General features: G+C 52.7%; 7 protein-coding genes across 7 annotated transcripts; 3 read left to right on the forward strand and 4 right to left on the reverse strand.

Annotated features, from left to right (window-relative positions):
• Positions 1-27: 27 nt before the first annotated feature.
• Positions 28-3,621, reverse strand: BET2 (Rab geranylgeranyltransferase). The gene is made up of 3 exons (XM_062907246.1): positions 1,822-3,621; positions 560-1,755; positions 28-491 (listed from the first exon to the last, which is right to left on the reverse strand). Exons 1-2 carry the CDS (start codon positions 2,186-2,188, stop codon positions 1,136-1,138), a joined length of 987 nt encoding a protein of 328 aa, XP_062770177.1. The 5' UTR covers positions 2,189-3,621; the 3' UTR covers positions 28-491; positions 560-1,135.
• Positions 3,622-4,801: 1,180 nt separating this feature from the next.
• On the forward strand, positions 4,802-7,271 carry QC763_106700 (uncharacterized protein; the record flags this gene model as incomplete). Its single annotated transcript, XM_062907247.1, has 3 exons — positions 4,802-5,486; positions 5,654-6,445; positions 6,520-7,271. 3 exons carry the CDS (start codon positions 4,802-4,804, stop codon positions 7,269-7,271), a joined length of 2,229 nt encoding a protein of 742 aa, XP_062770178.1.
• Positions 7,272-8,379: 1,108 nt separating this feature from the next.
• RRS1 (Rhodanese-related sulfurtransferase) lies at positions 8,380-8,979 on the reverse strand (the record flags this gene model as incomplete). The annotated part of the gene is made up of 1 exon (XM_062907248.1): positions 8,380-8,979. One exon carries the CDS (start codon positions 8,977-8,979, stop codon positions 8,380-8,382), a length of 600 nt encoding a protein of 199 aa, XP_062770179.1.
• A 206-nt stretch (positions 8,980-9,185) lies between these two features.
• On the forward strand, positions 9,186-11,017 carry QC763_106720 (uncharacterized protein). Its single transcript, XM_062907249.1, has 2 exons — positions 9,186-10,142; positions 10,202-11,017. Exons 1-2 carry the CDS (start codon positions 9,503-9,505, stop codon positions 11,011-11,013), a joined length of 1,452 nt encoding a protein of 483 aa, XP_062770180.1. The 5' UTR covers positions 9,186-9,502; the 3' UTR covers positions 11,014-11,017.
• A 208-nt stretch (positions 11,018-11,225) lies between these two features.
• MCM7 (DNA replication licensing factor MCM7) lies at positions 11,226-14,384 on the reverse strand. Its single transcript, XM_062907250.1, has 4 exons — positions 14,033-14,384; positions 13,673-13,935; positions 11,536-13,608; positions 11,226-11,473 (listed from the first exon to the last, which is right to left on the reverse strand). The coding sequence occupies exons 1-4, from the start codon at positions 14,079-14,081 to the stop codon at positions 11,396-11,398; spliced, it is 2,463 nt and encodes an 820-aa protein (XP_062770181.1). The 5' UTR covers positions 14,082-14,384; the 3' UTR covers positions 11,226-11,395.
• A 120-nt stretch (positions 14,385-14,504) lies between these two features.
• On the forward strand, positions 14,505-18,555 carry PEX1 (Peroxisome biosynthesis protein pex1). The gene is made up of 2 exons (XM_062907251.1): positions 14,505-14,813; positions 14,886-18,555. Exons 1-2 carry the CDS (start codon positions 14,697-14,699, stop codon positions 18,477-18,479), a joined length of 3,711 nt encoding a protein of 1,236 aa, XP_062770182.1. The 5' UTR covers positions 14,505-14,696; the 3' UTR covers positions 18,480-18,555.
• A 40-nt stretch (positions 18,556-18,595) lies between these two features.
• WDR6 (WD repeat-containing protein 6) lies at positions 18,596-22,223 on the reverse strand. The gene is made up of 2 exons (XM_062907252.1): positions 22,098-22,223; positions 18,596-22,019 (listed from the first exon to the last, which is right to left on the reverse strand). Exons 1-2 carry the CDS (start codon positions 22,107-22,109, stop codon positions 18,687-18,689), a joined length of 3,345 nt encoding a protein of 1,114 aa, XP_062770183.1. The 5' UTR covers positions 22,110-22,223; the 3' UTR covers positions 18,596-18,686.
• Between the last annotated feature and the right edge of the window lie 1,583 nt (positions 22,224-23,806).

Raw genomic sequence — 23,806 nt, forward strand, 5'->3', positions numbered from 1 at the left:
GTACTCATATTTGAGAGAGGAGACTGCACATCAAACGAAGCTCTGTAATATGGTCTACACCTGTAGGCACAATTGAGACGAAAGACATCATACAAAACTTCAACTTTCCATCTCAGTCAACTATTCACCCTATCCAGCTTGGGAGCACCATCGTCTGCCAGTCGCAAGCGAGCGAACGCGAGTGCTGAAAGGTGATGAAATGCTCGGGGGAAATTATTAAGAGCAACTTCATAGGTGAGCGAGTGAAAGCAAGAATGGTGATGGGAGAAAGATTTGGCAGTAGTTAGCGATGTCGAGGCCGACGATCTGTTGCTTTCCGGCCGACGTGAAGCGCACCTCACCCAGCAACTTCCACAACAAATGACCCAGCGTATGTCTCCACAAGTACCACACCAGATATCCCACATGTATCTCAATCCCAGAAGGTGCCTTAGCAAGCGGTCCAAAAACAATCCATCTTTGCTCCCACGTAGGCAAAGAAGCAACAAGGTCTGGTGGAGATGGAAGAACTGTCAGTCACAACGTGTTTTGGTATTGAAGGAAAGATGCCCACACGAACTAGGATTGAAAAAAGGCTGTCTGGTTGCTGAGATCGGCGGAAAGCTTGGCTTCTGGTCCAAAAGTAGACCGAAATAAAGAAGAGATGCCTTGAATAGTCAGGCAGATACGTGCACTTGTAGAAACCAGCTCAGCATGGTTTGGAGATCTGAACGATGATCCTTGTCTGAACTTGAAATTTGATGAGGTTTGACGGCCATAAAAACAAGCGTTATAATTGTTGTTGATAGCTGGGACGAAACGCCCAGGTACTATCGAGAAGCGTGTGATCAGGATGAAGCAAGTAGACAAGATGCTGAGGGGCTGGCCAGCCGGGGAGAGATCGATCCCTCCTGTCGACAAGTCAACATTTCTGGCCATGTCAGTAGTGTCCCACGTTGTCTGTATGGGAGTCAACAGCAACAAAAGAGAGGCCAACTTTATTTATTTTCTCTTGCCTTGTGTCCTGTCCAACATGAAAGAGGTCGGCAGGTTATTAGATTGCAAGAGGTGAATCAAGCAAACACGGGCATCTTAGAAGAATCATGAAACAGAGCGCCTACTTGCATTATGTAAAAGTATAACTGAGGAAGGCAGCTCATGGACCGAAGATTCTTGTGATGGTCGATTTGGGCAAGCAGTAGACCTCGTCGACAAGCTCCAGGCCGGGGTAGTCCAACAGGCTTAGCCCGGTGATGCCAAACAGCGTATGCCAGACATCCACCATGTCACCTGGTCGGTCCGAGATACCGCCCTTCTCAGTGTCTTGACATTGAAGGATGAAGTTGATGAGCCTGTCCCGATCGATCCAGTGTGTCTTGCCAATCATTTCCAGACTGCTCAGGACCCACCAGCTGTAGCAGACATCCTCCTTCTTCTCTGGTCGACCGTTCAGACCACCGTTGGCGAGCTGTCTTTCACTCAGCCACTTTCCTAACCGCTCCTTATCGATAAGATCCTGTCTCTTGGCGATCGTTAAGCTGGCCACACAGGTGAATATTTGCCCTGAGTGGGACTCAGCACCGGGACTGACACCGTAACCTCCGTCAAAGTTGGCACATGCCGCCACATAGTCAACGGCTTTGTCGACATCAATCAAGTCCATGAGGCCAAGAAGCGACAAGGCGTTGAAAGCACCGTACAGAAACCGAGTATCTTCTTCACCCCACTCGTCACCAGCAAACGTTCCAGTCTGCCGGTTCTGAAGGTTGGCAATGTCTGGGTCGACGGGTTAGTATCTTCACATAGGATATTGTTTTCCGAATGGTGCGGTTAACGACGCACATTTCCCTACAAGCGCCTTCCCCTTCCCTCGTGTCTCCAGCTCGTCAAAGGCATCGACCATGGCGAGGATCTGCACAGCGCTAACGGTAGAGAGCATGTGTGCATCGTGACCGGGGGCGGCACCGAAGCCTCCGTCTTCGTGTTGGCATGATAGTACAAAGTCGATGGTCTCAGAGCGTGGAAGGCCTTCGGGTACGCCGAGAAGGTGTAAGGCTGTCAAACCCCAATACACACCGTTGAGTCGCAGGTGTTCTGTTAGCCAGTAGTCATACTCGTCTTGTCTCGTATTGAGGCTTTGTATATATTTGACATGAGCAGAAGTGGCGAGCTCCAGCTCTTCTGGGAGTTGTTGAAAAACATCCGTCATGGTGAGGTGGTCGGTTTTATGAGTCCGTAGAATTAGCTGTGAGTGTTGTCGAATCCCAAGCCAACAAAGGAATGACGTTAGACCTCAGGCCCCTGTTGAAGATCTTATGTAATCAGCATGGTAAGGTAAGTGGACCAGGCACCGCCACCCCACTCATCTCAAGGTCCAGGCAGCTGGTTTCAACGCCAGCTGGCAGATATTGGCCAAGACATCACACAGGTTGCTGACACCTCAGCTATGTAAATATTCCAGCTTTACAGCACGGACCAGAAGCTGCCGAATAACATAAACGGCGTTTTGTTGAGGGATACTCGGATTATCCTGATGCGTCGATTTGTTCGTGTTCTGATTGGCCTCATTTTCGATATATAGTGTTCCGTTCGCTTGTTCGGCGCTTCGTTACCGCCGCCGTCTAATAACCACGATACGAGAAAGCAAGCTGCTCCACAACAAGAGCAGGGCGCCTTGTGCGAACAAGTCTGAATCTCCAGCGAATCGAGCTTGAAAACAAGCCTCGAGGGCCGTGACGCCACCTCATATGCATGCAGTCTGCGAGGTGACCATCCCGTACCAGGCAACAAGTCTGGATCGGATCAGTTTGGATGTAACTCGGATACTATAGGAGTCCATTGGGTGTTGTCAAAGATCAACTCATCGAGAAGGCAGCACTGCATCCTGGATACCCAGCTACCCAGTTTTGGGGCCCGAATTCGTGGCTTGAGCCTCTTCAAACCAAAGGGCATCCATTGTAGTATATACTGGTGAAGCACTGTGAAGCACTGAAGCCAGGAGGAGTAGAAGACGCTCAGACCAACTGGCAGATGACCCATAGAAAAAGTGCCGAGTTTCAGAATTGGCTTTTTGTGTACCTGAAGCTAACCACATCAGGTTTGGTGTCAACAGCGGCCCCTCCTTTTCGATATGGCTTGGTTGGAGGTGCGGAAGATGAGGATACAACAGATTCACGACCAGAGGTTTTTTCCAGCCTGGAGATGCGGGATTGATGAGGTCTCTATATGTCTCCTGCAAGGAATCACCTGTCTCGTGATTCGCAACACAGACTAGATAATATCAAAGCCCCCCGAGACATGCGCATCGTGCTAATAATGGTTTCATGGATTTGGGTTCGAAGGGCAGCGACCGCTTGCGTGTGGCACCGAGACGTCGGGCATCTCGGCCTATCCCTTTCTTTCTTCTTCGAGCACGAGAGAACCATGTGTGCCCAAGGCGCCCAGTACGTGCCGGTTTTCATCAGCCGAAGAGAACAAAGACTGGCAATGGGCTCGAGAGTCGTTTTCCAGCGGATCAAAGAGTGAGGAGATAAGTGCTCAGAGCGGCACCCAGCCAGTAGCTGATGACCCCTCACTAGGCTGAGAGGGAGGTGCGAATGGAGCCCAGGTGCTTGGTGTGTTTAAGCACAAACGACCTTCACCCCTTGGTCCTCCTCCGCCTTGCCTTTCCCAACCAGTTCCAAACATCGCTGGCTGCTCAATAGACAACAGCAATATATTACTGACAACCTGCCGCCCTCCTAGCGACACGACACCTTTGATCATCAGTCTCCATTCGTCTCCAAACCTAATGCTGAATACCCCGGCGTCTATTCTACGGAACTTCCCAATTCGACCCTTTGCCCTGACGGAGCTTCAGACAAAGCAGCACCCCTGACACCGCTCAGCGGCAGCGCATCGCATCATCGTGTGTCTGCAGCGCGGGCCAGCAGAGTGCTCTTGAGATAATCCCCGTTTCAGATTCCGGGCCACTTGGAACCTTGACGACACTCACCTTACTCATTTGGCCGGTTATCGACATTTTGGATACCAATACCAGAATACCTCTCCCATAATAGCTGGGCGTCAGATTTCATTGAAGCTGTTGTAACAGTGGTTGCATCCTGGTCGGCCCTGAAATCTGTAGGAACGGGCCTCGAAAGGGGTGCATCTCTTCTCCCGGTCCAGCCTCTATTATCGTTCTTTCTCACCCATCCCATTTCCACAACATCAGTCGAAAACGGTGTTGCAGAAACACCCACAAAATTGAGTCGTCCGACAAGGCACAACCCGAGCGCTCGGTTTCGACTTGTGGGCATCCCTGGTACGAAGTTAGGGTCAACGGGGTGAGGGTTACCTATGCCGCATGCGCTTGTCTTGGAGTAGGTGCGCGCAGCCCTGGGAACATCGACCTGACATTTCAACTCCTGGCCTGCGGCTCTTCCCATAACCCAGGGCCCTTTCCTTTCCGGACTCCGTGCCTCCTTGGGGGAGGGTGCTCACTTGTCGCAGCCTGCAATCTGCCTATTTTCCGCCTCTTTCGAGGCCTGGTACTGTAAGTTTCGGCCCAGCACCCGCTACTGTACCGTTGGGCTGCTTGGCTGGCGCGTTGCTCGCAAGACCACGCTGCACTGCATTGCTTGTTGCTGCAACAGCTGCGACAAGTCGGGTGGTCTTCGTGTGCGGCAAAGTGCTCGAGGTGCGAATCAGGAACAACCCAGGAAAAGCAGACGCCTGTTATATCCAGGCCCATCATTATTAGCTCCATCTGAGCGGGTGGCCCGGCGTTTTGCGCAGCCTCTCTCATTTGGCGTTTGACACCTGGCAGCAGTCTGCTGGCAGCATGGGCCGGAGCAAGCCTGTACCGCAGCCGCTTACGCTGCCGCCCAGCGACGACTCTCGTGGTGAAACTGTCCCCAATTCCGCTCGACTGACGACGGCTTCGCCCCGATCCCCGCGCTCCCCTTTCCGCTTCGGCCAAAAAAAGTCTGAGAACGCCGGAGAGCCTCTGCAGCTTGCCGACGTCTTGCACCAGCCCGAGAAGCAGAGTCCAATTCACAATCACCAACACGAACACCAGCTTCAGCAGCAACAACAACAACAACAGCAGCAGCAGCAGCAGCAGCAGCAGCAGCACCAGCCGCGGCCCCAATACCAGCCCTCAGTCCAAGCCCAGAGCCAACCACACGTCAATTCACCAGGCCAAGCCCCGCTCCCTACCGAGCAACTAGCTGAGAAACGCCCCCTTGACCACACTCCCACCTCCTCGCCGCCATTGCACTCACCAGGAGGCCGGACTGCCGACCAACAGAATCGACTGCCCAACCAGCCCCCGCCGCACCTTGGCCACAGAAACCCGCGGCACGACGACGACAAGGCTTCAAAGTCGAGTTTCTTCTTCAACTTTGGAAAGGCGGCCAGGCCGTCGGACCGTCCCTCCACACACCAACACTCAGACTCCCGCGCTGAAACTATGTCAAGAGATTCTGAACATTCCACACCTTCGAATCAGAGCACTAAGCATTCGGGTATGTCGATCCAAAGTTTATCTTGCTTAGCTTCCACGGCCCACCCTTTTTGACCTACGGCCTGTCCCTCGGCCTAGTGTTTTGTGCGCGCGCAGCAGCCAACTTGACTGTCTCGCCCGGCTTTGTTTCATGGTTTGACTAACATTCTCTGGTGTCCGAAATTGCAGAACCACCCCAGCAGGATTCCTCAGCGCAAAGATCCATTCCCCAACTGCCGTCCAGATCTCAAGTGTCACTAGCCTCGTCTGCCGATCACGATAGCCAAAACAATTCCGCCAACGCCTCCGGCTCGAAAAAGCACAAACCAAAGCCCTTCAACCTACTGAGCCGAAACAGATCGTTCAAGGACAAGGAAAACAAGGAGACCAAGAGCAGTCCGAGCCCCAGGGAACAGACTCTGGCACCACCAAAAGCCGGCGACTCGGAGAGGCTTGCCCCTCTGAAAACTGCCCCGCTCCAGGCACACGACCGATCGTTCCGCGACATGATGTCCTCGGCGGTCCGCAACCATTCGGCGGAAAGGCCGCAGGCGAGAGAAATTGGCGGAGGAAAGGGAAGGGACCAAGATGGGGGACATCGAGGCTTGCCTTCCTCTCTAAGAGAGGCGGGCGGATCCGCATTTTTCAGTAATCTCAAGAACAGCAAAGCTGCCGGCATTATCAGCACCCGTTTGTTCGGCAAGGACAGCAAGAACGAGCCCCCAGTACCAAGAGAGCCATTGATAGATGACGAGAGTTATGTGCTCAAAGTCATCAACCTGCCTCTCGTGGAGCAGACACGGCTGACCAGGATATCAAAGCGGCTGGAGGATTCGCGAGACAAGACGGAGTTCTGGATGCCCGCCTTCCCATGGAGAGCGATTGACTACCTTAACTATAAAGGAAGTGACGTAGAAGGATTGTACCGGGTGCCAGGCAGTGGACCGCAAATCAAGAAGTGGCAAAGGAAGTTCGACGAAGGTATGATGCCAAGACTCTAAGAGATATACTGGAAACCCCCTTTGTGACCATTCTTGCTGACAGTGCGTTTGTAGAACTCGATGTTGATCTGTTTGAGCAGCCAGATCTTTACGACATCAATATTATTGGGTCGATGTTGAAGGCTTGGTTACGAGAGTTACCTGACGAGCTGTTTCCCAAATCAGCCCAAGACAGGATCGCCAGAGAATGCGCAGGCGCAGAGACGGTCCCCCAGCTGCTCATCGACGAACTCTCGAACCTTTCGCCTTTCAACTACTACCTCTTGTTTGCCATCACGTGCCATCTCAGTCTGTTGCTTGCCCACTCCGACAAGAACAAGATGGATTTCCGCAATCTCTGCATTTGCTTCCAGCCCTGCATGAAGATTGATGCCTTTTGCTTCAAGTTCTTGGTGTGCGACTGGCGCGAGTGTTGGAAGGGCTGCAAGAACGAGGCCAAGTACATCGAGGAGGAGTATGCGCTCTTTGATCAGCCACCACCTATGCGAGCTATCGGCGAGGCGAGGAGGAACGGAGCTCCCCTGAATGAGGAACACAAGCCAGAACCCCACAGGCCAGAGCCCCGGAATATTTCGTCATCGAACAGCAGCAAGAGCTCCATCAGAGGCGCGGCCGACAACCAACAGCCGCAGCAAAAGCAATCACGACCAAAGAAGAAGGCGCTGCCGGAGAGTGAGAGCATTGATACAGGCTCCACAATCTCGACAACACTGACCATCAACAGTGACGTAGAGACACCACCAAGGCGATCAGGAGATTTGCGTCCCCTCTCGCCTATCAAGCCGCTCTCGCCTCTGAACTTTTAGGTGGACGCTGTACAAAAGCCGCAAACTGGATTCTCATGTCGATGGGATTCGGTATTCCTATTCTCATCGTCGAACGATCGTTACGCCCGTCCACGACTCTTTTCTTTACCCGTACCGCAGTGCGTATTTACCGGAACCACATCGTACCTACCTATTTCATTATCAACCCATCTAGCTGTTGGCAACCATGAGAGAGGTTGCCAATCTTGCTTCGTTCGACCTTGATCAAATGGTCGATATCAAAACGTTGTCCACTACACGAAGAGGACAGTTACACACACACGGGGATACTGGAGATCACAACACCTGAATTTTGCTTTGTCGTTTTTTTCCAAGTCAGAGGGTGTTTTAGCATGCGGGCCGTTCTTGTTTTGTTGCTTTGCGTTGATTTATCTGCCTTTGCTTTTCGTTTCAGTTTGGAATACCCCGTCCGGCCTCGTTTTCTTTTATTTTTGTGTTGAAATACCACCACGCGCAAGGCGTAGGAAAGGGTATTGAAGTTTTCTTTTAATCACGAAATTGATTCACTTCTTGCTAGTTGTGGTGTAGTAGTGGCTGGTAGGGGGGCTGTTGTTTATAAGTGCTGAAAAGAAAAGTGTTTCCGGCCAGGCTACTCCGGGTGGGAGGTGGATAAAAAAGATGACAAGCATCTTTTGTTCATGAGTGGCCTTGGTCTAAAACACTTTGTGTATGTGGGGGATGGGAAAGGGGAAGGAGGCATTCAAAAGCAGCAGCGGCAAGTGTACGATATTGACTTTTTTTGGTTTCTGGAAGGCTGGTGCTTGTTTGGCTGGAGATGGGGTGGTCAAGAAAAGAGGGAGGGATTGTGGTTGGAGTTGTGTGTGTGTGAATAATGAAAAATACCGGATTGGATTGTCCAGGGACAGATCACGCTACTCTGTTTGCTTTGAAGAGACGTGAACAACTATTGCATATTGCATGACAAGAATGGTTTTATTCCCCCTTGTCCTCCACCAGAGAGTGGTGTCAAGTCCACCCCAAACCCATCAACGCCAAAGAAGCAAAGAAGATAACAACTGAATCCCCAGGAAATCTGATTTCTCCCAAACGCCCATTTATACCATGTGCCAACACCTTTAACAGTTTTTTACTTCCTCTGCCCAGCGTGCCTCTCATTCCTCCTCATCCTCCTCTCATTCCTCTTGATATTCTCCCTAATCTCCCTCCTCTTGTCACCCCTGATACTCGTCCCCTCCTTCCTCTCCAGCTCCTTCTTGGAGTTGTGCTTAATCTCGATGATCGCCTCGTCCTGACCGGCCTTGTTGGCGCCCTTGTAACCCCACTTGCGCTCGTGCTCGCCAGTCTCGGGGTTGAGCTGCAGGTTGCGGCGCTGCTCACGAGTCTTGGGCTTGATGCCGCGGCGTTTGGCGAAGGCGGCCCATTTAGTCTCTGGCTTGGGGGTGGGGACGGGCTTCTCGCGGGGGAGGGGGGTGACAGGGCCGGGGAGGGAGAGGAGGACGCCGGCGGGGGTGGAGGATATGGGGAGGGTGGTGAGGAGTTGGTTGATTAGGGATTGGGTGCCGTCTCTGGCGATGTCGTAGAGGGAGGACTCGAGGGAGGGGCCGGTGCTGGCGGGGAGGGAGAGGGGGTTGGGGTCATTGGCTAGGAGGAGGCCGAGGTCGAAGGTGTAAGGGGTGGGCTTGGAGACTGTGACGGGGAGTTTGGGGGGTTTGGTATCGGTGGACATGGTGATGGTCTTGTGAGATTAAACCAGAAAAGTTGTGGTTTTGGTTTGGTTGAGAAGGAGGTTAGAGGTCGAATTGATGGTGTTAGCGGACAGAGATTGGTGTTGCGATGTCCGGCGCAAAAGTGAAGCTTTACTTGTTGCGATGCGATTAGAGTTGAATGGCAAGCAAAGAAACTGGAGGCGCTTCTGAAAATTTGGGCGGTCAAAAGCTGCAGAAACCCAACAGCTTGGAGATTGCGGGGCAGAAATGTGGAAGAACCCCGGCTTGATTGGCGTCGCTTTCCAAGCTTCGACCGAACGACTGCTTGGCTTTGAAATGCCAATAAGTGGTCTGTGCTTCAAGAACCTCACAGCCGTCCGATTTTGAGTTCAGAGATTTTGGAGGCTGCTCGACAAGCGGGACCAGCTTCCGGGCCGTACAGTGCAATTGGCGACGCCGACGACCCCTGACACCGGCCCCCTACGATGCGATAGAGCGCCCTGCTACCGATAGACAGAAATTCACAAAATAAACCCCGCAGAAATGTCGGCAAGCAACTGCCTGAGATGCCTTGGCCGGCCATCGGTGGCAGGAGCTTCGAGAGGTGTTGTTGTTGTGCCCGTCTTTGCGCCCAGAACGGCGGCTCCCTTCTCGACGACTGCTGTCCAGAATGCTCTGCCGGCGAAGCCGAAGAGCGCCGAGCACCAGGACCGGTCGGTGAGGGTGTACCGTGCGGGCAGGAAGATGACGATCAAGAAGAAGAACACCCAGGACAGGGGCAAGCCCCCTCTCCCAGGCGAGCGCAAGGCCTTCCGCAAGAAGATTGTCCTCAGCAACGACAACGCCTTTCCCGTACCGTGGGTGACAGAGATGGAGGCAAGCAGCTTGTCGAACGAGAACAAGGTCGGCAGCATTGTGTCACTTCCCCCTGCGCTGCAGGATCAACTGCGCGCCACTGAGGCTTTCCAGCCTACACAGACTTGGGGCTTGTTCAGAAAGCCTTCGACATTAATCCGGAAGGAGACGGTCGAGTTGACGGGCAAGATGGAGAAGGCGGTTGAGAACAAGCAGACGGCTCGTATTGTCCTCGCGGGTGAGAAGATCTCGGGCAAGAGCACCATGCTCCTCCAGGCTCAGTCACACGCCTACCTCAACAACTGGATTGTGATTCACTTCCCAGATGGTATTCCTCCCTTTTTCACTCCCCCTTTTTGTAACCCCCCAACTAACACGCTTCCCCAGCCCAAGAACTCACCAACGGCTCAACCGAATACGCCCCCATCCCCAACACCGAAAACCCAACCCTCTACATGCAGCAAAACTACTGCCTCAAGCTCCTCCAATCCATCAAAAAGGCCAACGAGAAGATCCTCGCCAAGCTGCTCTCCGTCTCCAACCACAACGAGCTCCCCCAAAACATCACCGTCAACCAGCCCCTCCTGTCCCTGATCAACGCCGCCAAAGAAGCCGAGGGCGCCTGGTCCGTCTTCCAGGCCCTCTGGTCCGAACTCAACGCCCAGGGCGTCAACCGGCCCCCCATCCTCCTCAGCATGGACAACCTCCCCCACATCATGAAGATGTCCGAGTACCGCTCTGCCTCGTTTGACAAAATTCACTCTCACGACTTGTCTCTGGTCAGGCTCTTCACCGAGGCCCTGGCGGGCAACACCCGCTTCCCGTCCGGTGGTGCCGTCATCGCCGCGACAAACAGAAACAACGGGCCGCGGATTCCGAGCATGGAGTTGGCGCTGAAGCAGAGGTTGGCGGAGCAGATCAAGGTTGTTGAGGGTGAGGAGGCGCCCGAGCCGCCGGTGAGGGATCCTTATTTCAAGGGGTATGATGATAGAGTGGAGAAGGTGCTCAAGACGGTGGAGGTGATGGAGGTGAACAAGATTGGGAAGAGGGAGGCGAGGAGTTTGATGGAGTATTGGGCTGCTAGTGGGTTGTTGAGGACGACAGTGGATGAGCAGGTTGTGAGTGAGAAGTGGACGTTGGGTGGGTGCGGTGTTTTGGGCGAGATGGAGAGGGCGGCGTTGTTGACGATGAAGATTTAGGGATGATTGGGGGTTTGAAAAATCAGGGGGGTGGGGAATAAAATGTACATTTGTGTATCATCAGGGATAGATAGTATGGGCCTCATGATGAAAAATTGTATTGTAGAGTTTTCGAATGCTGTTCACGTTGGAAATGATATCTATTTCCAAAGAATTGTCGGCTTTTGATGCTGGATAAGTTGGCATGGTGTATTTGAGGGGCGTCAGAAGGGCATAGGTAGAATATTTTCCCATGTTTTTTGTTTTAGCTCATCCTACAAACACTATACGGACAAGCTATGGTAAAATCTCTGGTATCCGTTTCCCAAACCCAAACCCAAACTAGTAGACAAGACATAAAACGCCACAAACGCAGTCAAAATCTCACCGCTTCCAAAGACTCTCACAGCTCCTGGCTACCTTCCCTATCATCCGCCACAATAAACACCAACCTCGACCCATTGCCAGTTGTTTGCCAGATCTATTCATTCTCTTGTTAGCATAGTGTCTCAAATCAAGGTCAGTCGGGGTATCACAACTCACGTTCAAATCTGTGTACTCCTCCAAAGCAGTCATCCACTGGTTCTCCGTGAAACCCTTCGCAATCACTCTCTCCTTCACCTTCCTCAAGTTCAGCTCCACACCAAACTCGTTCTCGTTATCCTCATCATCCTCCATCTCATCCGCCCGGCAAGCGCCACTGTCCGCAAGACCCTTGACAAGATTGAAGATCTTGCTGCTGGCGTTGAGGCCCCTTCTGCCGGTCCGGTTCCCATCGTCCATAGCGAGGGACTCCTTCGAGGCTTCGATCAAACGCAGTGCTTCATCTACATCTTCTTGCTTAACCGTGTTGCTGAACTGGAGACGGGCGAGAGCCTGCGCAAGACGGACGATGCCGAGAAGAGTACGGGGGGTGGTATGCCCAAAATTCTGAGACTTCTTCTCGTTGCGCTTGTGCTGGTTGCGGAGGCGGACGTAGGTCTTGACCATGTAGTCGGCGACGTTCGGAGGGAGGACAGGGCGGTAGGTGCGGGCCTTGGCAACATAGGCACGGACTTCGGCTGGGCTGAAGACGAAGCCGTCCGAGGTGTCGATGTCGGGGTGCTTGTTGTGCATGTGGACGTAGGCGACATGCTTGGCGAGTTGGGCATCAGTTTCTCTTGTTGGGGTGTCGAGCAACAGGAACATGACGTCGAAACGGGAGAGGAGGGCGGCGGGGAGGTTAATGTTTTCGACGGCGGTGAGACGGGTGTTGTAACGGCCATAGAGAGGGTTGGCGGCGGCCAGAATTGACGTGCGGGCATTGAGGGAGGTGGAAATACCGGCCTTGGAGATGGAAATCGTCTGCTGCTCCATGACTTCGTGGATGGCAGTACGGTCGTTGTCGTCCATTTTGTCAAACTCATCGATACAGCAGATACCATTATCAGCAAGGACAAGGGCACCACCTTCGAGGACCATCTCATCTGTTACAGGGTCGCGCATGACGGCAGCAGTGAGACCGACACCGGATGAACCACGACCAGAGGTGTAAACACCGCGAGGAGCCACCTTCGAAATGTACTTCAACAACTGAGATTTGGCCACACCTGGGTCACCCATGAGGCAGATATTGATATCACCACGGATACGCATACCGTCACCAACCTCCTTGGTAACGCCACCCACAAGCAGCAACAGGAGTGCTTTCTTGACGTCGAGGTGACCGAAGATTTCAGGGGCGATGGACTTGGCAAGGTACTCATACTGGTTGCCGGACTGAAAGGACTTGGCAATTCTCCTTTCCATCAAGGGATCGATCTGCATATCCTCGTAGGCCTTCTTGTGCTGAATGACATCGTGTGCCTCGAGGTAAGTGTCGGTCAAGAGACCAGCGCGCATGGCCTGGAAACCGGTGTAAGGTGTTGGGAGGAAAATGCCGGAAATATCAACAGTATCACCAGGGTGCACCTTCCGCACAAGAGTGCCATAGCAAAGCACGGTAAGTGTCCTGGGAATCTGACCAATGGGCACCTGCTCGGCAAGTTCCTGAATCTTAACCTCCTGGAAGGGCAGGAACTTGGAAGCTCTTGATGATGGGTACAGCTGACCCTTGGCCTGATTTTCCTTACAATCCTTCGACGGGCACAGTGTGAGGGGACCGTACTGTTTATCGGACACGGGCTGGAAAATTTCGCAACCGCAGCGATCGCAAGTATAGGCGCTGACCTGCACAATAGGTTTGACGTCTGATACTCTGGTGGCGATGCCGCGGATGGTGATGAGGTGTCCGAGGTGGTCGCCACGGACTTGTCTGACAGAGAGTGCCTTCAGGGGCTCGCCCGACATGGCGGTTCTGGGCTTGAAGACAAGGGTGTATCGGCGGGTGAGTTGCGCAGGGTATTGTTCGTTCAGCATAGCTGGGTCCGCAGTTCTCTCAGCGGCCTCAACTAGATCCGCGTTGCGCTGGGCCCGGTTGGCCATTAATACGTCGAGCACATCGTCCTTGAAAGTAAGTCCCTGAGTTGGTTGTGGCATCAACTTGTCGATGGCCCTCGAAAGAATCTCGACATAGTGCTTTGTGTTCTTCTCGATCGACTCAACGAGCTTGAGCTCCAGGCCCAAGTCCTCTTCAAACTGCATCATGGGTCATTAGAAAATGTTCATGTCGAAAAGGGGCCGTAATAGGAGCAGAACACACCGTATGGATGTCATCCAGCTCGATTGCCACCTCGTTTGTCTTTCTGTCGGCCAGTTCTTGGAGCATCAGCTTGTATTTGTGTACAGGCTCCTTGGCTCCTCTCCGTTGCTGGCGGCGCCGTTGCTGTCCCGCCTCGTCATCCTCATCCATAAAATCATAATCATCGCTCAGGTCGTCCTCGTTAATTGTGATGTTTCCCAGCGCAGTGGTGATGGTCTCCTGCGGCGACGTCTTGAAATCGGTAAGGAAATGCTCAAAGGCCTCTGCTTCACCGTCAGCGCACTGTTGATATTTTACCGCCTTTGTTTTGTTTTGATTTGTTTTCCAAATTTTCTTCAGGGATGGTTGGGCCGCGCTCACCTTGCTGTTCGCCGTACTCGACGGGCGCTTTCATGTTAAAGAGAGCCATGGTTGCGACGTTTGTTTACTTGCGCCCGGGATGCGCTGGGTCGCAGTGTTGATGTGGTTGTTGGGACGGGGATGGGAGCGTCGGGCTTTCAGTTGAAGATGATCAAGAAAACACCTGCTGCTGGCGCTAGGATGATGCGGGATGGAGGCCGGGCACTGCCAATCCAATGCCCCTGTCAATGTTCCTGACAGGGGGGCACGCGCTGGAACGCGGTCAGGCACGGAGCGAGACGTGTCGTGGGCCAAGAGGCAATTAAAAGTGTTCCACGTTCAGGCTCTCAGCTGTGGAGGGGCACTGTCGGACGGGTGCCAGCTGGGAGAGCCCAAGAAGGACCGGTGACCTTGATGGTCGGAGCTTGCCTCGGCACATGCCACCCGCTGATTGCCGGGAAACCTTCCCCGTCCGAGAGCTGCCCCGAGGTGAGCTGCATCCATCCGATGCGCTATCCCATGCGCTACGAAAGCGGACCCGATCAGCTGCATCTTCTTTAACGCCGGAGAGAACGGCGTCCCTCCGTGTGCAACACCATCTGTACATACTACAATTGTTTTTTCTGTTCTTGTTCCTCTCTTCGCGGTACCTCAAAAGCCCAGACCGAATTCAATAACAGATACAATGGCGCCGCGCAAGAACGCGCAGTCAACGGCTGCCGAAATATCACTGGTACATCTACAGAACTGTTTTGCAAACCTGCCCCAGTCGCTGGCCTCTTTGCTCGCGAACGTCAACACTGTAAGCGCTTTCTTTTGTCTTTTCATAGTCTGTAGCTCTTATGTGACTAAATGATATTAATTGTGTTCTTAGCCCGCTCAAAATGTCATTGTCGAACTCACCTACCGCGTCCCTACCCCTCCTGGCTCAGGGGCTGCAGCATCGTCCACCAAGTCCATCTACCTAGGATGGACCGGCATGCCCAGTAAGCGCAGAGTCGCCCCGATCGTGGACAGAAACGGTATCAATGGGTCAAGAAGCGGCCGTGATCAGGAAGTTCCCCTCGTGGAAATCGACGCAACGCTGGCTGCAACCGTGGGGTTGAAGGATGGGCAAAAGGTCACAGCGACGATACACTTCGACCCCCCTATGGCGACCACCGTCAACATTGAGCCTCTGACGCCCGAGGACTGGGAGATGATTGAATTACATGGTAGCTTCCTGGAGGACAACTTGTTGTTCCAGATCCGCGCGGTACCAAATCCCACTTATGCGCCTGGAGGCGTTCTTGCTGGTGCGCATCCATTGACGCTTCACCTCTCACAAACATCGACCGCGAGCATTAAAGTACTTTCCCTCGACCCCCCACTGTCGGCAGATGCCCCCTTTGCCAAGATCGCCCCCGACGCCGAGGTTATCGTGGCCCCGAAGACCAGGCAAAAGCAACGAAGTAGCAAGGACAACAGAAGTGTGGGCGGTGCCTCGAGGAAGAGTGGAAAGAGCACAGGGAGTTCCAGGCGGAAAAGTGTCAAAGAAGAGAAAAGGCCAGTTCTGTTCTTCCGCAGCGTTGACAAGAAAAACTGCCTGGAGTGGTTTGACGAGGGAGTAGAGGCGGACGATCTCAGTGTGTGGGTCGATACAGATATGCTCTTTACCAAGGAGCTGAAAGGAGTGAACTATGTTGCGGTCAGTCTGGTGCGCCCAGCAGGACTCCAACAACCGCTCGATTCGCAGACACAACCTCAGGAGGCAGACCCAGCATCCAAAGCATCCACCAAAATCATTGCCCACCTGCGTTCTTGGGAAGAGCCGCCAGATGGACAGACCGCAGCACTCTCAACCAGTCTGTGTGCCGCTCTCGGCTGCCAGGGACTTGTTGGAGGGGTTGTGAAGATTGAGCCCGCCCCTACACCGTTGCCAAAGAAGACGCCAGATCAGGAGGGAATCAACCGCGATTCGGTTCAAAAAATCAAGGTTTTCCCCTTTCAAACAACAAAACCTACGACATCAGCAGGCCTCAAATTTGGTGGACAGTCGAAAGCCGAGCGCGAAGAGGGTGCCAATCAAGTCAAACATATCTATGGCACCGAGGGTAATTCATTGCTGGCTGGACCGTTGACGGATGGCCAGGTTCTCGGAGTTCACGATGGCATGACATTCCCACGAGGTTGGGAAGGTGCTGTTGTCCGATTTGAACCTTCTCAGCCAACCTCTCAGAGTGGCAAGAAGCCCCTGAGCTGGATCTTGGGATCAGAGTGGAGGTTGCCCATCTCCATTCAACCACCAATTCCTAAGCCTGCTTGGCTTACTGAGTTTGAAGCTGAGCTAGCCACTGAACCGTCTGATTCTCTGCTCGTAGGCATCGATTCGTTGCTTGACAAGCTCAAGACTCATGTTATGCATATGTCTTCAGTTCTCTTGACAGGCGGTCAGGGTGCTGGCAAGACCTGTGTGGCACAACACATTGCCCATGCTTTGCGGTCATCTCAACTGTTTCACACCACTTACTTTTCCTGCACAAAGCTCTTGGGTGATGAGAGCCGGGTCACCACTATCAAGGAGACCCTTAACCGTCTGTTTATGGCTGCCAGCTGGGGTGCCAGGCTTGGTGGCAAGGCGCTCGTGATCCTTGATGATTTGGACAAGCTCTGCCCAGCAGAGACAGAACTCCAAGTAGGCAACAACAATGCTCGTGCTCGGCAGATCAGCGAGGCGATTTGCTCCATGGTCAAACAATACTGCGGCCGGGACAGCAATGTTGTCTTGCTGGCCACCTGCCAGGGCAAAGAGTCTCTTCACAACGTCCTCGTAGGCGGTCACATCGTTCGTGAGATTGTCGACCTGGCCGCTCCCGACAAGGAAACCAGACGTCGTATCATGGAAGCTCTCACCAAACAAGGCTCCGTCTCTCCGGAAGATTCCTATGCCAACGACGATGACCCCGAAGACATCAGCCGCCCCACTACCGCAGATGGCAGCGCCACCGATGGTGACGGAGACGGCTGGATGGACGGTCCCAGTCGCCCTCCACGCCAAAACACTCGCACCAAACCAAGCGGCTTCATCCTCGATGCCGATCTCGACTTCCTCGACTTCGCCGGCCAGACAGACGGCTACATGCCCGGTGACCTCATCCTCCTCATCTCCCGCGCCCGCAACGAGGCCCTCTCCCGCTCCGTCACCTCTTCTCTGTCCTCCAACGTCCCCAATCCAAACCTAACCACCATCCACCTCTCCCGCGCGGACTTCACCTCCGCCCTGAAAGGCTTTACCCCTGCTTCCCTCAGAAACGTAACCCTCCAATCCTCCACCACGACTTTTGCCTCGATCGGTGGTCTCCAGGAAACCCGCCAGGTCCTCCTGGAAACACTGCAGTATCCCACCAAATACGCCCCCATTTTCGCCCAATGCCCCCTGCGGCTCCGTTCAGGGTTGTTGTTATACGGCTACCCAGGCTGCGGCAAAACCCTCCTCGCCTCTGCCGTCGCGGGCGAGTGCGGCCTGAATTTCATCTCGGTCAAGGGACCAGAGATTCTGAACAAGTACATTGGTGCCTCTGAAAAATCCGTCCGCGACCTCTTTGCCCGAGCCTCGGCCGCTAAGCCGTGCGTGTTGTTCTTTGACGAGTTTGACAGCATCGCCCCCAAGAGAGGCCACGACTCGACTGGTGTGACAGACAGAGTAGTCAACCAGCTTTTGACGCAAATGGATGGTGCGGAAGGATTGTCTGGTGTTTACGTGCTCGCTGCTACCTCCCGGCCGGATTTGATCGACCCTGCGTTGCTACGACCGGGAAGATTGGACAAGAGTTTGCTCTGTGACTTTCCCAACGAGGAAGACAGATTGGATATCATCCGTGCGTTGGCCGGGAAAGTGAAGGTAGATGAGGAAGTTTGGGGGGATGAGGGGGTGCTGAGGGAGTTGGGGAGGAGGACGGACGGGTTCAGCGGGGCGGATTTGCAAGCGTTGGTTAGTAATGCGCAGTTGGAGGCTATTCATGATGTTTTGGGGGATAGGGAGACTTCTGCCACGGTTGTTACTAGGAGGGGGGCGAAGGGTAACAAGGGGACGGGAAGGACGAGGGATTTCTTGCAGTTCAAGTATGGGGAGGAGGAGGTGAATGGGGATGTGGGGGTGCCGAAGACGAGGCAGCAGATGCTGGCTGAGCAGGCGGCTATTGTGGGGAAGTTGGAGGGGATTAAAGCTGCGAGGAAGAGGAGCAAGGTTGTGCCAGCGGGGCAGAAGCAGCTGGAGGATAAGAAGGAGGTTGATGCTGGGGGGAACAAGGAGGTGGTGATTAAGTGGGTGCACTTGGAGAAGGCGTTGGAGGAGACGAGGGCTAGTATTTCTAGGACGGAGAGAGCGAGACTGGAGAGGATTTATAGGGAGTTTGTGGATGGGAGGAGTGGGGAGATGAAGGATGGGCAGGGGAGTATGGAGATTGGGGGGAGGAGTAGTTTGATGTAGAGGGCGTGTGGGGGGTGTAATTAATGTGTATAAGTGTGTATAAGTGTGTGTAATCAAAATCATTAGAGATGTGCAAGTTTGGGTTACGTTCAAAAAGCTGCCAAAGAGGTTGGTTTGTGCGAGTCATCAATTGCGAGAAATCTTTTTGATGTATGGTGCAACATGAACTTTTGTCTAGCCCCTTTCTGTTTTCTTTCCTCTGTCCTTTCATAGCCACTTGAACGGGTTAAAATCCCAAACCTCCATGCCAACACCACCCACCAGCATCTTCCCTGACTCGATAACCTCCACATCCCCCACATCAGCTATCCCACTGTACCTATTATCCTGCAGTGATATCTTCATCCCCTGTCCGCCCTCTCCTGGTACCGCTCTCCAAAGCTTGATCCTCTGGTCATTGCTCACCGTCACCACCTCAATCATATCCGTATCATCCCTCACAATCTTCAACCCCGTCACAGCCGCGCCGTGAGCAGAAGACACCCTGTACCGCCCACTCACCACATACTTCACATCATTCTCCTCCACCCTCAAATCAGTGATGACAAGAGCGTTATCGTCTCCACCCGTGGAGATAAGATAGTGACAGTCTTCCAGATCAACTACATCAAGAGACTTGATACTACTCTGATGCACCTTCAACAACAACTTCAACCCCAGCGGCGAGTTATTCGCGTGCCCAACATCCGGGTCTATGTTCAGGTCTGGACGTGTCCAGATGGCGATGTGGCCGTCGGTAGACGCCACCAGGATGTCTCCATTAGACAAGAATCGCAACTGCGTCGGACAAGCGCCCGTATATTTCGCCTCGCTGCCAAACTCGAATTCCTGAGTCCTTTCGCCATAGGCATACGTCTGGATGGTGGAGTTGGAAAGCGCAATCGCAAACTCGTTGTGGTACTCCCCGATGTAGTTGGTTGACCAGGAAAAGGCCATGATCCGCAGGTCTTTGTCCTTGCTTTGGAAGTTCCAGACAGCTTCGCATTTAACAGCGATGGTCTCATAGTCTGATTCGAGACGGGTGATGTCCCATATGAAGAGCTCCTCGCTTCCGCCGCAGCTAACGAGGGTGCTGTCACCCTTCCACTGGAGGGACTGGATGCCGGAGGAGTGCTTCTCTAGCGTGGCAAGACACTTGAAAGCTTGTCCGGTTGGCGAGGGTGTCCAGATGCGGATCACGGTGTCTTCTGCTGCTGTGGCGATGTACTTGAACGAGGAGCTGCACGCTACAGCACGGATTTCTCTACCATGACCGCCTTCTTTGATGGTTCTGAGGAAGGTGGAGGATTGTGAGTAGAAGCGGAGATGAGAGGATTTAGTGAAAACCAGGCGAAGGGCGTTGGGGTTCGTCAAGGCGGAGATAATGGCGAAGGAGCGGTGGGCGTCGCCGCATTCAAGGGATGCTAGGACGGCGGATGTTGTAGCATTGTAGTAGATGAACTGTTTTCCTTTGAATCCATGGAGGATGAGTTCCGGGTTCTCGGCTGTGGTGAACCAAGCACCCTCGATCATGCCCATTGGCGGTGAGATTTCATGCCGGAGACTAAAGGTACGATTGTCCGCCCTAAGGGTGTACATGCGGTATATTCCGTCCCGACATGTGGTAAGAAACTCGCGGGAACATCCAGGCAAAGGCACAATGGCGGTAATGGCGTCTTTGGTTTTGGGATCCCGGTAGGAGCACCCTGGGAAGAGGACATCGGTTTTGTCTCCCGAGTTGGGATAGGAGGTGACGAAACCCACGCGAGACCCCAGCATAATAACTGAACCAACTCGAGCTGCCGCTGTAGGGATGTAGTTTTCCTTTAGAGAGAGGGTAACATCGCCAAAGCTTGGTTCGTTTGTTGAAGCGTTGAAACTGAGAATATAAGCGCGGTCGGCACCCAGCACCGTGATGACTGCCTGCCAGTTCTGAGCATCGGCGGCCACAAGCGGCAGAATATCCTGAATCTTTCCCGGCAATTGTCCAACAGAGCGGATTGGCTTTTCGCTTTGCAAGACATAGACATTTCCAGCTGCGCTGCCGAGAACAACTGTGTCCGCAGCCACGGTCTTCATAACATTGTAGGACCTCAAATCAGCCACAACCTCAGCAGGCAGCTGTACCTCCCTCCATTTTGGTTTACCTTGGATATCAGCCATGAATATCCTCCCGGGAGATGTGGTTGAAACCATCCTGGAATCCGACAGGAAGGCGTACTTTTGAAAGGCTTGCCTGGGGTCTCCTTTCGGCAGAAGGCTCATTAAGGAAGTCTCTGGGTTCTTTTGAATGTGTTCAAGAACGTCATCAAAAGAAAGATTGAGATCAAAATCCTCAAAGCCACCCTCGGAGGCTGAATTTGACAAACCCCCAGAAACAACAATCTTTCCATCCGCTCCGCCAGTGGCTATTATGGAAGCCCGTCCCTCCCTATTAGAGACAGCAGCGGACCAAATATTCTTGCCGTTATGGCAACCGTCAGTCGTGCGGTGCTTCAAAGCCCCCTTTGGCCCTTCCGACCCAGTCAAGTCAAGACTCAACTCCCATTTTTGTCTTGTAGTATCCTCGCCGAATGAGTACACATTAATGGGACCATTTGATCTCGATGTGTATTCCCCAAACTTGACATGCCATATCCTTGACAAATGTCCCATGGCAACTGCCACACATCTCGTTGAGTCGTTTTTGTTCTCCTCCTTCACTTCCGAGTTACCACCAAAACCGGTCTCTCTCGCTTCCCCAAGGGCTTTGGAATCTATTTCCATTCCATTTTCCCCGACAACGAGATGTCGATTAGTAATGTCCCATATCCTTATCGTCCTATCGTCACTGCAGCTTGCCAGTAGCCTGAACTTTGACCCAGGGCTTAATTCGAGCTCTGGTGATATAGTAACACCGAAAATCGACCCTTCGTGTCCACCAAACACGTATAGCACCTCCCATTGAGACGGCCTGCAAGAGTCCAGGTAGAATTTCCAGACAATAATCTCCCCGAATACTGTGCCGCCTGCTACGAGGATGATGTTGTCGCCCAGAAACGTGAGGTTCGCAGAATACAGGATGGGCCTCGATGGCGACACCACAGGCCCTAGCTCGAGGAGGTTTCCGTCTGAACTGAGTTTTAGAGTGACAATTTCGTTATGAGCGGTGACTAGCGCGCCCAGAGTCTCGCCGTTGCAAGAGAAGAGGATGCCATCGTAGATCCAGTCTGGCGTTTGAAACTCGGTGGGTAACTCGGTAGGGGCAGTTCCTTGAATGAGGGATGCAACTGACGACGGTGGGAGAACCATGACAGATTGCCCACCCCAAATCAAGAATCCTCCTTCTGTTGTTGGGGTGCCATCCTCAGATTTCCAAGCATGAATTCCATGGATAGGCTGTGAGTTGAAAACTCTGAGTTGGCTGACGAGGCGAGAGGTGGCTACCTCGTAAATTCTGAGCCAGGTGTCTTCACCTGCAAGGAGGTATGAAGAGTTGGACTCGACATGATAAATCTCGAGGGCGGTGATGGGACTGAGCACAAAGCTCTGTTGTAGTTGAGTTCGAGGATGAGGGGTGCTCTGAGATGTAAAGTTAGTGAGGGGGTTCGGGTTGTGTGTGAGTGACTCACGAGAGTTTGTAGGTTGAAGCCAACATACCGTTTGAGACATAATGATGATGTAAGAAATACCCGTTGATAATGTGATTCGTCTTCATAGGTGTCATAAAATCATTTTCATGTGTGAGCGTTATTCGTGTGCCAGTGGTGTGGTTTTGAGCGTGAGGGAAGCAAAGGCTCAGGGTGTGAGAACTTTCGGCCAATAAGCACGCACCAATAGTGACCCACCCAGGCAGCCTTCCTGAGTGGGGCCATGGACCCCTTTCAACTTCAACTCGTGAACTCGAGGATGGTCAAGGCATCATTCCACATTTATGCTTAGGGTTCAAGTTGATGTGAGGTGGGATGAATAAGTCTTCTTATTTCCAACCTAAAGGCCGTGTAACGCAAGACAAAATTGCCCAAGTGCGTGGGCAGCTAACATGGCAGACCAAATTCTTCATATTGATCAGGACTGTTGCCGTATAAAACAACTTCAAGTCCACTTGTTACTTCTTCGTTCCTCCAGACTCCTCTCCCTCTGAGCTACTGCCGGTGACTACGCCGCAATCATGGCCGTCCTTGATGGTGGCACCACACATCTCGCAGACGTTATGTCTCGGGACTCCCGGCATTGTGTCTAAGAAAGCTTGTTGGTCGTAAGAATTGTGTGTTTTTATGTACGTAGTGTTGGTTGTAGTTTGTGGGTGAGAGCTGTCGAGTGATGGTTAATGGAAATGTCGATGACAGAAACATTGTTAGGTAGAGAGACTCGGTGCGTTGCATTTTCTTATATACAACTTCTCGAATCTTTTCAAGCCGGCTTTTGCGCTCCATTGACGTGGCATCATTGGTAAATGTGAAGGTGTGATTACGGTATTTATCATGTGGCATCATAGTGTTCATGGTGGTCTCATTGAACTGGGTAATATGGCCTTTTAATGGTGTTCTGGTGACCCGAAACTCGGCCATATGCTGGGTTGATTGTGAGGTGAAAGATAGTGGGAGATCAGAGGTTGAGGAGTGAAACGAGAAGTTACAAGACACATATGTCACACCAAAAGCACAAACAGAAAGACTTAGCGTTGAAACAAGCACCATTCATCAGCGTCAATTTGCCCAGTCGCTTCCCGAGCGTATTTCACCCTGGCCTCTTCGTAATAATTGTGTTGTTGTTACGCGTATGCCGACTTGGCTTTTGCATTATAGGCTTCTACGTAAACATGGGTACGATGAGCCAAACCACATCTCAATCCTGAAGTATCAATCATCTTTGCTAGAGGCTTGTCCCAAGTTTGAGTGATGTTGTGGTTGGAGAATGTGCTTGCTCACTGACTCCAGCCAACTGCTCGCTAGAAGGCGAGCATTATAAGATTCCCCATATAATCAAGCCTTAGTACTAAAAAAGCTTGACCATGGCCAGAATTCATGCTTTGTGCGCCTCCGCGCTCTGGACAAGCCGGCACCCTCTTTTTACACGGTTGCTGCTATGCAAAAAATAGCCGCATCTTGCATCAAACACCTTGTTCCAGCAACCATCAAAATCGGTGAGGCAACCAATGACCAAGCAAGAAAGTTCCAGTTTTGTGTCATGGAACTTGGCAAAGGAATTGCCTTGGACAGCATCTGGGAAAAGATGGACCATGGGAATCGCAAGTCTGTCGTCAAGAACCTGGTCGAGGTGCTCTTTTCACTTCAATCTTTGAAGATCTCAGACTACAAAGTCCAGAACACCGTCCAGGAATCATTCGGCGAGCACAGTAAGGAAGA

The sequence above is a fragment of the Podospora pseudopauciseta genome, chromosome 1 (genome assembly GCF_035222475.1).
Source record: "Podospora pseudopauciseta strain CBS 411.78 chromosome 1, whole genome shotgun sequence".
Classification (NCBI taxonomy): domain Eukaryota; kingdom Fungi; phylum Ascomycota; class Sordariomycetes; order Sordariales; family Podosporaceae; genus Podospora; species Podospora pseudopauciseta.

What these genes read in the sequence shown, in the direction of transcription:
- QC763_106720 (XM_062907249.1), top strand. Translation starts at nt 9,503, where the DNA reads ATGTCGGCAAGCAACTGCCTGAGATGCCTTGGCCGGCCATCGGTGGCA. An exon ending in TGTGATTCACTTCCCAGATG is followed by an intron (nt 10,143 to 10,201) that starts GTATTCCTCCCT and finishes ACGCTTCCCCAG; the next exon opens with CCCAAGAACTCACCAACGGC.
- BET2 (XM_062907246.1), bottom strand. Translation starts at nt 2,188, where the DNA reads ATGACGGATGTTTTTCAACAACTCCCAGAAGAGCTGGAGCTCGCCACT. An exon ending in GAAGGCGCTTGTAGGGAAAT is followed by an intron (nt 1,756 to 1,821) that starts GTGCGTCGTTAA and finishes CCGTCGACCCAG; the next exon opens with ACATTGCCAACCTTCAGAAC.
- PEX1 (XM_062907251.1), top strand. Translation starts at nt 14,697, where the DNA reads ATGGCGCCGCGCAAGAACGCGCAGTCAACGGCTGCCGAAATATCACTG. An exon ending in TGCTCGCGAACGTCAACACT is followed by an intron (nt 14,814 to 14,885) that starts GTAAGCGCTTTC and finishes TTGTGTTCTTAG; the next exon opens with CCCGCTCAAAATGTCATTGT.
- MCM7 (XM_062907250.1), bottom strand. Translation starts at nt 14,081, where the DNA reads ATGGCTCTCTTTAACATGAAAGCGCCCGTCGAGTACGGCGAACAGCAA. An exon ending in CGAGTACGGCGAACAGCAAG is followed by an intron (nt 13,936 to 14,032) that starts GTGAGCGCGGCC and finishes ACGGTGAAGCAG; the next exon opens with AGGCCTTTGAGCATTTCCTT. An exon ending in AGCTGGATGACATCCATACG is followed by an intron (nt 13,609 to 13,672) that starts GTGTGTTCTGCT and finishes CCCATGATGCAG; the next exon opens with TTTGAAGAGGACTTGGGCCT.